The sequence below is a fragment of the Anopheles marshallii genome, chromosome 2 (genome assembly GCF_943734725.1).
Source record: "Anopheles marshallii chromosome 2, idAnoMarsDA_429_01, whole genome shotgun sequence".
NCBI classification, from domain to species: Eukaryota; Metazoa; Arthropoda; class Insecta; order Diptera; family Culicidae; genus Anopheles; species Anopheles marshallii.
The window spans coordinates 82,328,301-82,344,500 of NC_071326.1; the positions used below are offsets into that span (position 1 = coordinate 82,328,301).

At 41.8% G+C, this 16,200-nt stretch overlaps 3 protein-coding genes across 3 annotated transcripts; 2 read left to right on the forward strand and 1 right to left on the reverse strand.

Annotated features, from left to right (window-relative positions):
- The first annotated feature begins 2,656 nt into the window (after window positions 1-2,656).
- LOC128706916 (uncharacterized) lies at window positions 2,657-4,130 on the forward strand. Its single transcript, XM_053801859.1, has 3 exons — window positions 2,657-2,798; window positions 3,255-3,435; window positions 3,506-4,130. Exons 1-3 carry the CDS (start codon window positions 2,657-2,659, stop codon window positions 4,128-4,130), a joined length of 948 nt encoding a protein of 315 aa, XP_053657834.1.
- A 5,846-nt stretch (window positions 4,131-9,976) lies between these two features.
- Window positions 9,977-11,697, forward strand: LOC128707983 (uncharacterized). Its single transcript, XM_053802940.1, has 4 exons — window positions 9,977-10,336; window positions 10,686-11,217; window positions 11,293-11,409; window positions 11,612-11,697. The coding sequence occupies exons 1-4, from the start codon at window positions 9,977-9,979 to the stop codon at window positions 11,695-11,697; spliced, it is 1,095 nt and encodes a 364-aa protein (XP_053658915.1).
- Window positions 11,698-12,395: 698 nt separating this feature from the next.
- On the reverse strand, window positions 12,396-13,291 carry LOC128709532 (NF-kappa-B inhibitor-interacting Ras-like protein). The gene is made up of 3 exons (XM_053804537.1): window positions 13,178-13,291; window positions 12,840-13,076; window positions 12,396-12,770 (listed from the first exon to the last, which is right to left on the reverse strand). Exons 1-3 carry the CDS (start codon window positions 13,289-13,291, stop codon window positions 12,396-12,398), a joined length of 726 nt encoding a protein of 241 aa, XP_053660512.1.
- Window positions 13,292-16,200: the final 2,909 nt, after the last annotated feature.

Sequence of the window (16,200 nt, forward strand, 5' to 3'; positions counted from 1 at the left end):
CCATAGGCTAGAGAAACCATCAAATTAAAACAAAAGAATTAAACAACACAGAACTAACAAACAGAAAAGCTAAAAAAAGGATAAAGAAACACCCCGAGGCAGGAGAATCTGAATAACTGGAATAATTATACAATAAACAATGTGATCAAATCGAGTAAATTAACAGAAAATGAAAAAGAAGGAAAACATTAAAAAAACACACACACATACAACTACGTAGTAAGATAATCTTTTTAAGGGTTAGTTGTTAATAGTCTCATAGCAAGTGCTGGAAGGTATAACACGATATCGAGCTGGAGGCAAAGGCCAAAGAAGGAACGTACTTAAACCTACTGGACATGATTTGTAATCACCCCCTAAGAAAAAAAAATATCCGACGACAGGACGGAAATAAAATGACGTTTACTTGAGTGATTAGAATACAACACATTTGTTTGTTACATGGCAGTGGGTAAAACCATAAATTAAAAATTACAGTAATTGTGTTGGAAAAACCAGCTGTTGTAGTTCAGAAGAAGGTGAGTTCGTTTCCATTTGAGTGTAGTAAATTTTTGCTAAAACATTAAGCATTTTTTTCCTACTTTAAGTTTAAAAATGTCAATCAAACGTTGAACATGTCTATTCTCCTCACTTATTTTATGGTTTCTTTATTATTTTTTGCCTAAGAACATGTACTCCTCGCCCAGTGCTGTTATATTTGTGTCGTTTGCTTAAAATTACCATTACACTAAATGCTCACCTCCTTTAACAAAATCTACCATTCACGCTTTAATATTCGAGCAACCAATCTCAACAGTATAAGCAATCGTTCAACGGTGTAAAATCAGTCCTAAACCGTAGTTCACGAAAGAGTTAGCCCTTAAATGCGTACGATGACCGTGGAAAAAAGTCAATTGTTATGTATTGTCTTTCACTCAACTCGATCATCATCGCATCACACCAAACAGGGTGGAAAATTATTATTTTTGTGTTCAATGAATGCTGCGCAAATACACTGTAATTTTCGTATTTTTTTATTAAACTGAAAACAATAAAAACAAAATGAAATGTTTACTTATTTTTACAAAATTACAAAATTCAACAAATATTAACATTACATGAGCTTTCCTTTGCCTAAACAGTGAATATTTTGCTGTGAAAGTTTTGACCGGAAAATAGGGAAATTTAAAACTAGAAAAAATGATTGCATTTATCAGTTTGCTCCTCGGCATAACTATATACATCACGTTGAGCATTTGGCTTGAGTAGATTACACTGTTACTTCAAGAAGAATTAAAAAAAACATTAGCCACTAGTGCAGCTGCTACCATTAATCGAAACTAATGCCCAATAATGCCCAAACCCTGTACCGATTCAAAAGAGACTGTTATAAACATCGCAAACACAAACTTCGATAAAACTTAACGCAGACCTTATGACCGAGATGTATACACAAATCCATTAGCAAACTGTGGCAACCAAACGATCAAAAGGATTTCCAAAAATAAGTAAAGACAACCCGCGGACAGTAAGAACCATTTAACGAATGGATTACCAAATAAAATTTAGATTGTTAAGATACAAAACACACTGCAACGGATTTGCATTTGATTTATTTCATTTCTTTTAACTATTTAACTTGAACCATTGTACTTGGTAAGTATGAAAATGATTAGTTTTCATAATTCTCTTTTGCAAACTTAAAGTTAATAAAGCAAATTAGAAATCTTAGCAAAATGCGTTAACTTTTGTTTTGTGCGACATACTCCAAAAAAAGGATATTTCGCTGCTGACTTAAAACTGGGTGGTCACTGTAGAGATTATTGCAAACGGTTCGAAACGAATTGTCGTTCGAAATTGTGCATATCAGACGTATGCGAACAGTCCCATGCATTAGTACAAGGTGAGACATCTTCATCAATGAAATAATCCTTTCTTAGTATGATTTTGCTTTTACTTATTCGTTGTATTAGTTAATACAAAAATAGTAATATATTTTCAAGAAGCAAAACAATTTTGGTTTAATACTTTTTTTTTATTTCTATCATATTGATCATGTTTTTTATACAAAATTAAAAAAACATTTTCTGTTTCATATCATTTAAAACCTTGAGGGTATCGAGTCCACTGTCTCGCGGCAAAGTTACTCAATTCCAACATTTTTTTGTTTTTAATGTGCCACAAATATAAACCCCTCCGATAGTGAGACAACTAGAAATACAATCCTATTAATAATTATAACAAAATTTATCGCTTGACCCTCCCATCACCGACACGCGGAACAGCTTTATGCATTGCGTCATTTCTAAAACGTCGCTCGCAACACAACCTCGCGTCACCGAAGCAAACAACCACCTGCGACGGCATTCCGGATCTTCCGCACGATCTTCGCCCTCGAACGACCAAACACAGCTGACTTTAAGCTTCGACCGGTCTCCGCCAAACCGCCGGTGTAGAGTTATGTTTAGCACGATTAGTGAACCATCCCCACACAACGACAATCATTTCCACTTCGCATTTACCATCTTCCAATCGGGGCAAAACATACGATCGTTCGTGCTGCTGCGACGGATCAGTCCCGATCAGTCCATTTCTAAACTCCGCCGTGTAACGAGCGGTGTTTAACGCGTTTAGTGTGCATTCGAAAAGAAAAACACCCGGCATCAAAAATTAAACAATGGCAAAGGAGGAATCAAAGTACGGATTTAAGGATAAGGCAAAGGCTGAGGAGTCGCTGGAGCTGCTCAAGGGTGAAGATCACAAGTACCAGCTACTGACGGTGCGTGGCCTAATCGGCAGGGCGAAACGTGTGCTCACATGTGAGTGATCGGCGTGTACGCCAGGGTCGTGGGATGATGTCATGCATATTTGGTCAAAAATGGTTGAATGTGTCACGTCGTGAACGGACGCACAAGTGGCACAACGTTTGGCCGAATCTTTGCTAAAGCCATTTTGCTTTCTCCCACATTGAAAGTGTGTACATTGGTGAGGTAATCGGTATTTATAATTTTGTTCCTTGTTTTTCTGTCCTAGGTGCGTAATTTAGACGCAATCAAAACAAATAACAAATTCAAACGGCTCTTGTTATTGTTGAGTGCATCAAATTTATTCCTTTTGATATTTGAGTTATATTTTTATAAGCACAATTATTTTTATCTCAATAAGAGAAATATTCATATTGGAGAAAATTAATGTATCTGTATCAATACTAGATCAACGCATAAGCCAAAATTGTAAAAATTAATAATTACACATGTATAAAACATCTCTTTCAGTAACAAAAGCTGAGGATAAAATAAACAATATTAAGGCTGCCATCGAAACATTCGAACAGTGGCTTCAGGCAAACAGTAGTTCCAGCACCAAAAATGCTAAACCGAAGGACACGGATGATAAGGTGGAAACCGTGCCAGGATTGGGCTTTAAAGATAAGCAAGCCGCAGAACAAACGTTAAGGTATCTTTATAGAGTATTCATTTACTTCAACCTTATGCTAATACTGCTTTTTACTCTACCCTACTTCCAGTATCCTCGAGGGTCGTGATCCCGATTACCAGAAGCTAGCCGTTAAGGGTCTAATCGGTAGTGCGAAGCGCGTGTTACCTGCCACCAAGAACGAGGATAAGCTCAAATCGATCAAGCAGGCGGTCGCACTGTTCGAAGACTTTCTCGATCGGTTCGATCGCGAGGAGCGCGGAAAGGAAAACATGCCCTATCTTGCGATCGATTTGATTCGTCAACTACCAACGCCGGACCAGCCGGATAAGCTGGCCGTTGAATTTCTCGATTGCTACGAAACACTGGCCAAGGGCAACTACAAACATCTGCGCACTAAGGCACCCAAAGAAGATGGGTCGAAAACGTGGGACATCGTACGTAACGCGAAACTGCGCGCACTGAAACCAGACAGCGGTGCGAAGCTGTTCGATCAGGACGGTAAACCGACCGAGGCGCATTTGAAGATGATCCAGTGGGCCTTCAGCCCGCAGGTAGAAAAGCTGAAAAGTTATGTGAACAGTGCGGGGCGGAAAGATAAATCGTCCCATTCGTCCAGTGCACGGAAACGAACGCACTCCTCTTCGACTTCTGAGGAAGAAAAGACTAGAAAAGAAAGCAAGAAAGATAATGGTCACAAGAAATCGAAGAAATAAATTGAAATGTAAAATCAAGGGGATGGAGAAAAATTGGCTACCATTGGTATACCATCTCTTTCTATCAGTTAATATTTCATTTTTAAATGGGATGGGAATGATTACGCCTACAAGTATGCAATTCACGCTTAAAATATGCCTCGGTTCACGACGTTATTTATAGCATTCCATTGTTTTAGTACACTGAACTCAAGAATAACCGTGGTAAGCTTAGAAATTTATCTTGCTAATTCTATATAATAATTATTTTTATAACGTTTTTACTTTGTCATAATCTTCCATCTTGGCATTACACTTAGTCTATCAACCGTTACCTAAAACATTCTTTGAGTCGTAACTGTTGCGGTAAAAAGTATATTGCATATATTTAGGCGCAAGCCCATACATTTCTAATACTACCTCCTGCGCCAGAAGGTATGCAATGTATTTCTTTCAATACATTTGTTTATATGCCTATACTGTCCCTTGAATAGTAATGCAAATGCTACCAGCGGGTTAGTTTTTCAAAACAATATTTATTTCCCGGGTTTTCTCCATTTTGCGATGTACTGTACACTTACTGCCAAAGGTATTCTTGCAGGCAGACATTTGACTAGTAGTGACCATTGCGACCCGTAAAGCAATATCGATTGCCCTTGTTATGGTGGTTGCAGATTTTGATCGATAACCCGATACATTGTGACGCGCCAAGGAACGCTCGTCATATAATTATCCTAATTGGAAATATTTAATTCAGCGCATTAATTCCTGTACGACGAGTAAATTTAGCAACTAACTGTTTGTATTACCACTGCACACATCACGCTTATACAAAGTTTGTCCTAGTTATCGTTTTATTTCATTATTTGGTTACATTTCAATTAGCCGTTAAGCACGAAACTTCCCCGTCCAAACTGGTTCACACGAAAGTGTTGATAATTTGAATCGGTGAAGATGCAAGTGCGTATGATTACACATCCATAAATAAAGCCGGTTCGAATGGGCTTACCGACCCTTTCGCAGCTAATCATTATCACATATACATTATCTTAATTGATACTTCTCCATACGCATCGTCCGGCAGCTAGAAAGTCGGGAACACATGTGAAGATTGAGCTTGCACAACGTAATGGTACTTCATAATGACAGTTCTGAGCATCAGTTGATGTCAACTTCGTTTTATTGAAAGTTAATTATTTTTTGTCAGTAGTTTAATTCTGTAATCTGACATCATCACCATCCATTAAATGAGTGTGTAGTACCAAAATTTGTCCTACCCATAACTAACCTATCCTAATGAGCTTGTTGTTCGGACATAAATGGTGCATGAAACTAGCCATGGTGGCTATAAAGGTGATAAGAAATAGACAAACAAATTGATTTACAGTTAATCAGTGCGAAGAAGGAATGCGAATTGACATCTTCTTCTAGACCTTCTTCTGCTGATCGCGTAAATGCTAGTATAAAAGTGTCAAAATGTTCTGAAATTTAACAATTGTTTCTACAACCCTAATAATAGGTTGCAACAATATTAACTGTGTCTTGCAGTACATCAAATGTCCGGCTTCCTTTCACATCCAAACATCTCATCTTTCCGCTGATCGTCAACCATTTCATCCGATCATGTGCTTCTTTTCACTTTACTTTCACTGCGTGAACATCAGTCGCGTAGTTTTGGAGGAATGTTTTATTGTCATTGCAACCAGATGCAATGACCCAACACGTTCATTGACCTATTCTTCCAAACATGCACTTTCTTCAGCCCAAATACATCCGCTACCATTGATCGAACAGAAGATCTTGAAAGGATTCCTTACCTTTCGTTTTCGGCTTATTAAGAGATACATTTTATGACATAACCTACATGTGGGGTTTACTACATTCCTTTGGATATCAGACAATATCAGGAAAATTTCAATTGGTTTTTATTCAATTCTCATATGAAATTCGCTGTTCATTTCTTAATGATAATTAATATGGCGATACATCTCAATTTCTAAAAATTCTGAATTATTCGTACGAATAAAAACACCTTCTGAGCTACTTACTCAAATGCTCAACAAGCTCTATAGAACGATAAGTTTACGTTTAAATTTCATTTTGCAATGCTAAAATAAGAAAGGCCATATTTATACGTTCCATGTCTCTATTTGCGACCTGGTCTCTAATCTTCCACTCTGTACATTTCAAGACCAACCGAAACATGATCACTAACCGCTGATTTGTTAAATAGTAATCAAAGCGCGTTGATACACCAACAAATTCTCCCTGTTTTTTACTTATCCACGCAATCAGCACGTACCAAATTTACAAGCCCAAGCTCAGTAAACACACGATTAGCGTGTTGTACACACCCTTGCGTTCACTCATTACCGCCCATGCGCTTTACTATTTCCGACACAGATTGTAACGAATTTATCCGCGACAAACCCAACCCTGCGTAAACCATGTTTCATCTTCGATTGGCCCACAACATCATCAACTGCCACGAGATCGATTAAAATCGGTGGCTAATTAAGCACGCAACACGAATTTTACTCCTGCCTCTGTAGTTAAAGTTTTCCGGTTTGGAGAGCGCATTTTCCCTCTTCGGCACGATGGTCACGTGGCGAGCGGGTTAACACCATCATCGACGACGTTACGGGTGCGTCTGAGACCTTACCGCTCGACCAGCCCAAACTCTAGTGTCTGTTGACAGTGTCGAATATTCGTCGCTTATCTTATCAGGCTGCAGTACTGAAATGAAAGCACAGGAAAAACGTCCGGGAGATTCTTCGGACGAGAGTTACGCTATTCTAGTTTCTTTGCCGCTTTAAAATGTGTCACAGAATTAACTTGTGGTTGTAGGTAAAATAATAGCATACAGTGCTATGCTTAACATTGGCTGTAGTCGGCTATATTATTTCTTAATTCTAACAATTAATTTCAAGGAAAAACAATTAAATATATTCTACTGCTAAAACATCATGAGTGTAACAAGTACTACATGATTACATTCAAACGTGCAGTAGCTCCTTTTAACCAGATTTACTGTCATGTTACTTCGAGTACTTAAGAATCCTCAAACACCTCTACCAGGAATTATCTATACGTCCCATTCCACAAATATCAATGAATAAACTAGTGATAAAAAAATGGCACTCAGCAGCACTCGACACACACACGTACAATCTTCGGTTTTACATTCACGTCTGTGTAAAGTGGTACGCGCGAGTGTCCCGAACAGATTGGGGTTGACAGTCGGCAGACGGTTCCAGGACGCACCACGGAACAGTACTGATTAGAACGTCGACCGGGGTGGCCGCATAGCACGTGCACGCGGCCGGAGATGTGATAGATCCGTACCAAGCACGTGACGCACACTTGTTACTCGCCGTTGTATTGCGACCGTTTGGTTCAAATCACAAAACAACCGTGTACAGGAGATTGATCGCGCCGACAGGTGAGCGGGAGTACGGCCAAGTGCTACAGACTAGTGGGTGCAAGGGTGGGGTCCATATGAATGCAGTACGCATTCTGTGCACCCACAGTGAGAACCACTGTTTAGCAGTGTAAAAAGTGTTTAAATCATTTAGCGTGATCAAGCATCAAATTTAAAACGAAAAAATCACATAAATACCTGCATCTGTTAGCTGTTCCAATGACGCGGATCGATGTAATGGCCGCAATTACTACAGACCCTTTGCTAAAAGAACAGTACAAACATCGCTCTATCTACCTTCTAACCAAGCTAAGATGAGGTCGCCGTTTATTGATCGTTCCACTCGTAACGAAAGCGTCTCCAGCGACTTCCTTGAACGGTGATTGCACTTGAAACGCGTACTATTTACTGATACCTGGTTCGCATTTTTGAGCTTGCACTCCTGCCCTGCCCGTACGTACGCATCTTCAAACCGTGGCCATAAAGGGGGCCGAGTGTACCGAGCGTGATTCGTCAAAGTGCGTCCGGTGCAGAAAAAAAAATATCTATAGCACGAATTTTTGATAAGAAAATCACCAGTTCATGGGACTAATCTACGAATTCCGCACGTATGCCAACCGGCGGGTGACATAACAGTTTGCTAATGAAGAATTGGTTTCGATCCATTGCAGTATTTGGTCGAGTTTTCCAATAAACTGTGCAATGTAGTGTAATCGTGCTAATAAAATTGTGACTTTCGTTCCCAACTTGCGTTAGAAGCATGTGATTCATTTGTTTGTTACTTTTTCGCGACAAACTGATAGAATCGATAGCCAAACCAATCGATTACCATCCGGCCAACCCGTGTCCCATCCCATGCCCAGCATGTGTACAGCAAAACAATGACCCACTATTATGATGTATGTACACATACGACTACCCCGTGTACCGTGAAAGTGTAACGATCGTAATTTAACGTAAAAATCATTGCGCACAATCAGCATCAGCCGGCGAAAAATAGCATTCGATCGCTGTAACAATGTGGAAGATTGTTTAAACCGAACATGGCATTACACACATGTACACATTGCATTGTACCCATTTTAGTATGACGTTAAGGGTTGTAGTGACCGATCGATAACAAATGGTAAATAGGGAAGAGTTTTAATCATTTATCGATTTCATCAAAGTGGATTGAGAAAAGCAGGCAGAGCGCTAGTAAGCAAGTATTATACTCTTTTTTTATCCTTCATTTCTAAGCCGATCCAAGAGTGCAGTGGACTACGAGTACGAGTTTATCATCACAACCGATCGGGTTTCAAATCTTGCTACTATTTCATTTATGCACAGGATTTTTGTTTCTAATAAGCTGAGGTAATTCCGAGATAACTAATAGTCTTCCAAAACTGATAAATTACAATTGATTAAAAAGAGTTATACTTAATTAATTTAATACGGTTTTGTACCACGCGGGTGACGCGAAATGTTTCTAGAGAATCGTGTCACCCCAAATATGGGTGACGCTCTTTTTCCGTTTATAATAAAACATTCGATTGCACTTATCGAAACAGCAATCGAGCTGGTTGCTTAGTGTTTAGTGTACATAAGGAATGAAACCCAAAAAGACAGTTATTTTTAAATTTTTATTGATAAGTGTTGTATTTCGTGTTTAGCATCCTCTGCGAGAGCTTTAATGAAGGAGAGATATAGTGTATTTTTAACAAGTTTTAATTACGATCTCGATCAACTTTGCGGAGCAAGTTAATTTCCTCTTTTTATAACCTTTCTTAACCCTTATTTTCCACTGTGAGATGTATTTTATATTTGTCTATTTTTTTGTCTAACTTTCGAAATGTTCTACAATACAACAAACTACACCGATAGCTACAACTAGCTCCGGAAGACCGAGAATTGATAACCGGTTGTGACAAGATAGTAAACAAGCGTAATCTCTCAGCCAGGTTGTACTCGGTGGTTCCCTTATTTAACTAACCCCTGTTCCTTCTCCAATCTTCTACATCCTCATCTTCCCTGCCAAAACTTATCACAGTATGGCAGGTGAAAAAAGCGATCGCCCTTCGAAACATCGATCGGCTGGTAAAATTTTGTCATAATCAGCATTGAGGTGTTGCTCGGGGAGATAACGATAAAAAAATCGGATTTGTATCGACACACACACACACACGCATCGTATGTTCCCACCAATAAAGATATGAAGGTTCTGATACGGCGTGCGATACGGTGTTAGAAAAGGCACAAACGTAACGTTCGCCCCGTTAGAGACCTAGCTCAGGTCCCGGTGATTTGTTGCCTAATCTTTCAAATTGTTTGTGTAAATTCTTCACTCGCACAGTTTCAACATCAACTGGATGATATCTTAGTTTGGAGATTAATTTGAACCCTTCTTCATTATTTGATTGCAGACATTCGGGTGGTCCTTTCGGCAGCATTCTGGACACACTCCATCATGGGTAGAACGGAACCACTGATCGTGAGCTACCAAGACAAATGGTACGACCTGACAGACTTTGCGCACAAACACCCCGGGGGGAAAAGTTCTCTCGCCGGTCTGCATGACAAGGACATGGCGGAGCGGTTCGAGCGTGCCCCGGGACATTCGCAGGCCGCCAAGTATCTGATGAAGGAGTACCAACTGAACCGATCGTCCCACAGCCCAAAAAACAAACCGAACGGTTACTCTCTAAATGGTGCCAAAGCAACGGTGAACGGGACCGTTACGAATGGGTACAAAAATGGTGTCAAACCGACGACCAACGGATTACATGCGAATGGCGATGTAACGCACCTTACGGACGACAGTATGGAGGTACGTGATGCGATTTGGGTTGTAGTACTACAAGTGTCTTATCGCCCCAACAAGTATAGCGTATGGGTGGGGTAGGCCAATTGTTTGCCGGTAGTTCAATCGTCACAATCATCTCGTTGTCCTACTATCATCATCGTCATCATCATCATCACGAGGAGTCATTGTTAACATAGTCGATTGAGTTGGATGATTCACATGCTGCTTCCTCAAGTTCACCTGATTCACACACAACCCTTATCTAAGTACGTTGTGCCGATAAGAACCAGTCCGTTGCATGGCGAATTCGAGCAAATGATGTCGTAATCCTCACACCCCTCTCTTTTCTTCCTCCCACCATTCTTCCCGACAGTACCTGGTGGACTGGACGAAACCGATGCTATTCCAAATACACAAAATCGGTGACAAATATGCCGAATGGGTGAACAAACCCGTCGATCGCGAGTTACGCTTGGTCGGTCCGGGCTGGGTGGAAAACATGACCAAAACGCCCTGGTGGATCGTACCCGGCTTCTGGATACCTGCCATCTTTTACATTATCGTCCAGTACGGGGCGAAAGATTTGGCCACCGCGCGGGGTTGGCACGATCCGAACCAATCGTTCGTTACGGTTGATCTGTACCTGCATCTAGTCATCGGTGCGATCGCCTGGACACTGCTCGAGTATTCGCTGCACCGTTGGGTGTTCCATCTCGATCCAAAGGGCAATCGATTCCTGCAGACGTTCCACTTTCTGATACATGGCCAACACCATAAGGTTCCGTTCGATCCGTACCGGTTAGTGTTTCCGGTACCGCCCGCCATACTGCTGACGACCATCTTCTATCAACCCATATACTATGCGTTCCCATATCCTAGGCTTACGCTAGCGGGTGGTTTAATAGGTAAGCGGACGAACAGTACTGAAACGAAAGAAAGCGAATGTTACATATTTTCCTTTAACACTTATCTTTTTACAGGCTATCTCATATACGATATGATACATTACTATCTTCACTATGGTAGCCCCTCCGGTGGCCATCTGTATCACATGAAGCGGTATCATTATTCCCATCACTTCGTCCACCACGATCAAGGTAGGGATGGTTCAATTTCTTTCTCCCTAATTACCTTAAAACCAAGGACAACGCTTCGCTTCAGTCTATTACATTTATATCAAATATGTTTTACATGTTTGTTAAGCAATTAACTTTAAATGGAGCTTAATTATTCAGCATAACTGCAATTTCAGTAACAACCCGTTTTCTTCATCTTCTATTTCTTCCAATTCCTCCACAGGCTATGGTATTAGCAGCGACATCTGGGACAAACTATTCGGGACGCGCATTATACTACGAAAGCTTAAGTATCTTTTAAAGTGGTAAAGCTGACAGAAAACTCTATCCGGCAGCCGGTTCCAATCCCGGTATATGTCATCCCAAGGGGATGGGGTTGTCTGCACTAAATTGGGCTGTTAATCTTTTCGTAATAAAAATAGAGCAACTTTTCCGGTCGCGGTGCTTGCAAATGGGAGACACAAGTTGCACTCTTAACTTACAGTGTTGTTTTGTTTTACTTTTATTTATGTTAATTTACCCGATTCGATTGTTTGCTTACTAAAGCTAAATTGCATATTTTAAGTACGATTTAAGATGATTCTCACAGAATAAAATAAAATAAATTGCAGCGGAAAGCAAAGTTTTTCCCATTATTTGGGAGAGTAAAAGCAAGGATGGAAATGATACACATAAATAAAATATTACATTTACTTTAACGTAACATAATTGCGGGGCATTTTCCGCATCTACTTATCACCATCTACTATTATAGCAGCACGTGCTATAAACAGTGCAACAAATACTTATATTGCGGTACGATCGATACCGTACGATACGATCATGCGAAAGATAATTGCATACGATATGCATACGATCCGTGGAACTCGATCTATTCTTGATAGATTTTCCATGTTTTTGGTTTCACTATGCTCAACAGCCAATTAGCAACGTAAGTATATCGCATTCACTATCTACTAACATAAATAAAGCTCTGGTACGGGCGGACGCACAAATGCAACCGCACACTAGCTGTTGTCCACTTTGGACGTTTTTTGCGTGAGCTGTCGAAGCTGAGGAAAGGAGCTTTTGGTTTGGGTCGGATACAGCCGGATGGCAAGCTGTATGAACGGTTCGTACAGCGATGCACGCTCCATAGCATTCACCGTGTAATGCTTGATGCGTTCCCGTGCGCACCAATTGTTGGCCCGATTGAGATTGGATTCAATTAGATCGTTGTTGCTGATTTGGGGGCTGTTGTGTGCGCCATTGCTGTGGTGGTGGTTTCCGTTTGGCGAGTGTAGCTGTGCGCCACCACCACCTGTCGAGAGGGTGTTAATCGACACTCCACTTGTCAAGCGCGCTTGACGAGAGTGCATGTTTGCTATCACAATAATTATCATCTGGAATGAACAGTAGAAACATGGTAAACTTTACAGCACGGAATAAGCAACAACTAACAAAATCCATACCTCCTTCTTTTCCTTGTACTTATCGATATCACTTTTAATTCCGGCCAGCATGTCCAGGCTGGCTGGATCGCTCGGATCGTACACCAGTATGAACGCATCCGAAAAGAGCAGATAGTGTCGGGGCAGCTGAACGTTTCCTTGCAACCCAGCAGTGTCGTAAATGCGCAACATATCTCTGCTTCCTTTCCCAGTGTCCACGCTGGCCACGTATGTATCCTCGATCGTGCTGTGCAGCTCCTGGTAGCAATCCAAATGTAACGGTACGAATGACTTCAATTAGCAAACACTGTGCACCGCTATTTACCGCTAGCCGTGACATCGATAATACTAATACGTACCGAGTCGATCGTAACGTGGCCATAGATGAGTTGCTCCAACATAGCGGTTTTTCCAACACCCTTGCCGCCACATACTACCACTTTACCGATTTTTGAAATTTTCGACGTGAGCATCGTTGCTTCAAAAACGGGGGAACTGGGATGTTGCGAAGGAAAAAAAACGACGACCGTGCAGAGACTTTCGGATTTCCGGAACGGATGCTTAATTATGCCTTCGCATAGTGCCCAGTCCAGTCGATGGGCCTGAGAATGTGAAGCGAAAGCGATTAGGGGTGAGATCGTGTGAATACTCAGCACAAACAACGGGATTGTTTACGCTTGAACGGGGGCGATGACATCAAGCTGTCAAACGTGTCAGCAGTGCGGTTGTCAACGCACGTTTGCTTTTCAAATGCGGCAAACGCAAACTTTTGAAAAATTTGATAAATTGAAAAGAATACCGAACGTTTTTTGAAACATTTTAAAACTTTTTTTCTTACTTGAGACAATAGCTATGGAACTAGTTTGATGATTTTTTGAATAAACAAGAGCTTAATAGTTTTCCATGAAATAAATGTAAAATGTTGAGGTAAATTACCAATTTAACAAAACCATGCACCTCTCATATCATACATATGCCCGAATGCTACACCAGTTGATAAGGCACGAATAAAGAATACGTTCGGTTTGGATATACCAAAGCCAAACTAACGATTCGCCAACGTTCCTCTAGCTCGACCACTGTGCAGCAACGAAAAGTACCGACACCGGAAACGCCATGTTTGCGTTGCCGGGGCAAAACGCACACTTGCTGTACACCGACAGGAGTGCGGCTGTCAGTAGGCAACGTCGATACGTCGTGCCGTCCCGCTCGCACATCGCGATGTGTTTCCGCAACTAACGCCATAGTTAGCGATCTTCTTTTGTCCGTGACCATTTTGATCACACATGTGAGTAGCAACATTCTGCCGGAGTGCGTACCGGAAAAGTGTGTAAATTATGCTGGAGACGGGTCACCGGCAGCACAAAACGATTCGGTTTGCGTTGTGGAATACGGTTCTGGTGAATGTTGGACGATTGGCGCTATCCGTTTGCCAAAAATTTAGTGTTCGATTCGTTCGCCTTCATCTGCTCTGCCTCCCTGTGTGCTCGGCTTGTGTCAGACCCTTCAGTGCCTGAGGATGAAGATGGGTGGTGGACGTGGTGCTGGTGGTGATGATGGTGATGGTGGCTGGCGCAACAGCGGCAGCCGCAACTCTCATCCGGGGTGGTTGAAATTGGAAAAAGCACGGTGCAATGAAGATGTCCAGCAGAAAAAGTAAACCCCATTGGAGGAATTGCAGTGAATTGGCAATGGAGAACAAGTTTTGTTGCGAATTTATTGCCAAGCGAAAGGAGTTGACACATGGGCCACGGGCGGCAATCCTCTTTGCCTGCTGTGGGTGCGGTAGCCGTATCGTCTCTCTCTCTGGACGACGACGTCAGTAGATGGCCTTCTTCTTGAAACGCAGTTCATTGCCTGGAGAATCTAACCGAAATTAAACACGGAATGATCAACATCGGAAGCAACTTGGCCTCCATGCCATGGTAACACCGAGATGAAGAATATTGTAGCTCTTGATAACACTCACTCTTAAGGCCTAATGTAGCTTGCATTATTCGCAAATGCAGAATTGCTGTAACAACTGCTGTCGTTACTATCTTCAGTAGGCGAAGAAAAAGACAGGCACAGAAAATTCCAATCGCTCCAAGCCATGATAAACTCCTACCTGGGGTATTGTTGAGATGAAGAAAGCATCGGCATAATATTCGACAAACCAGAACTGTAAAACCGCGTCCGGTGTTCTGCAAAAAGAAACCTTGTGGCTAAGTGTGACCGCACTCACGCACACATGTAAGAATACTTTCGTCGACGTAATTTTTCGCTGCTTGAGCCTTAAGCGTCGCGTTCTCCCCACCCGTGTTTCTGGAAGCAACTGCCCGAGTGAAATTGGGTGGAAGAAGTGTGATGCTGAAGACACACGTTTCCTGTGTTAATTGAACTATTCTACGATTCTGGTAAGGCTTCGCAGCTTCCTGGGATACCAACAGTAATCCCGTATGCGTTTCGTTGTTCAGTTCGGAGCAATAGGAAGGCCCCAAGTGTCAACAGTTGACGTGGCTACCCACTGCTGCTTCTGTGTTGCATGTCATGAAGCGTGGAGCCGGCCGGAATGCCGCAGCATAGCAATAGGAAGTGTCGGTTACCGGTGTGGCAGTAGGGTGGTGGGTGAAGGTGAAGTTAAGGTGGTGTTTGTGTGAGTGTATGCGAAATGACGAATGCAGAGCAGTGCCAACCAGCGGTTGGCGCGACTGCAAGATGAGGAAAAGTGTGCCAATGTTTCATACCTGTATTTTGGAGAAAAGTTTTTCATCTGGACTCTTTAGAACCCAGTTTAGGAATCCCACAGGTAACAAACGCGCGCGATAGATTGCGAAAAAGTTGTGCATATTTTTGGACAGCCACGCGACGAAGCGCATGGAAGGGAGCATACTTTTTTCATTGATTTCAACCCACCCCGATCTTCCGTCTTTTTCTCGCTTTTCTGCTCCGATCGTACCGTGCCGTTCTCGCACGTGTGAGAGAGCGCATTTCGCTTTCCTTTTCTTGCTACCTGTACAGCATGTAGGGCGTTTACATGCTTTCTCGGGACGGCAGCGACGACGTGCTCTCTTGCGCCCCAGGTTACAGCGGTCGATGTGTCGGCAAATGTTGCTCCACGCTGGTAACTACCACTGGCACCCGGCAAACCGTCGTCGGAAGAGGGGGAACGACGAATCCGCATTTTGACTTGGCTCTTTTTTTCACTTGTCATCCTTGCGGCTTAGCGCCGGCACGATTCCAGAACAAATATACGTTCGAAATATGCTCCTATTTTGCCAATTTGATTTTTAAAAAACTTGTCAGAATTTACACACACACACGCTTGAAAAAATTTAATCTTCTAAGATCATTCACAGTGTATAATTAACACGGAAAGCGGTTGTTCTTTCGTCGAAAAGAA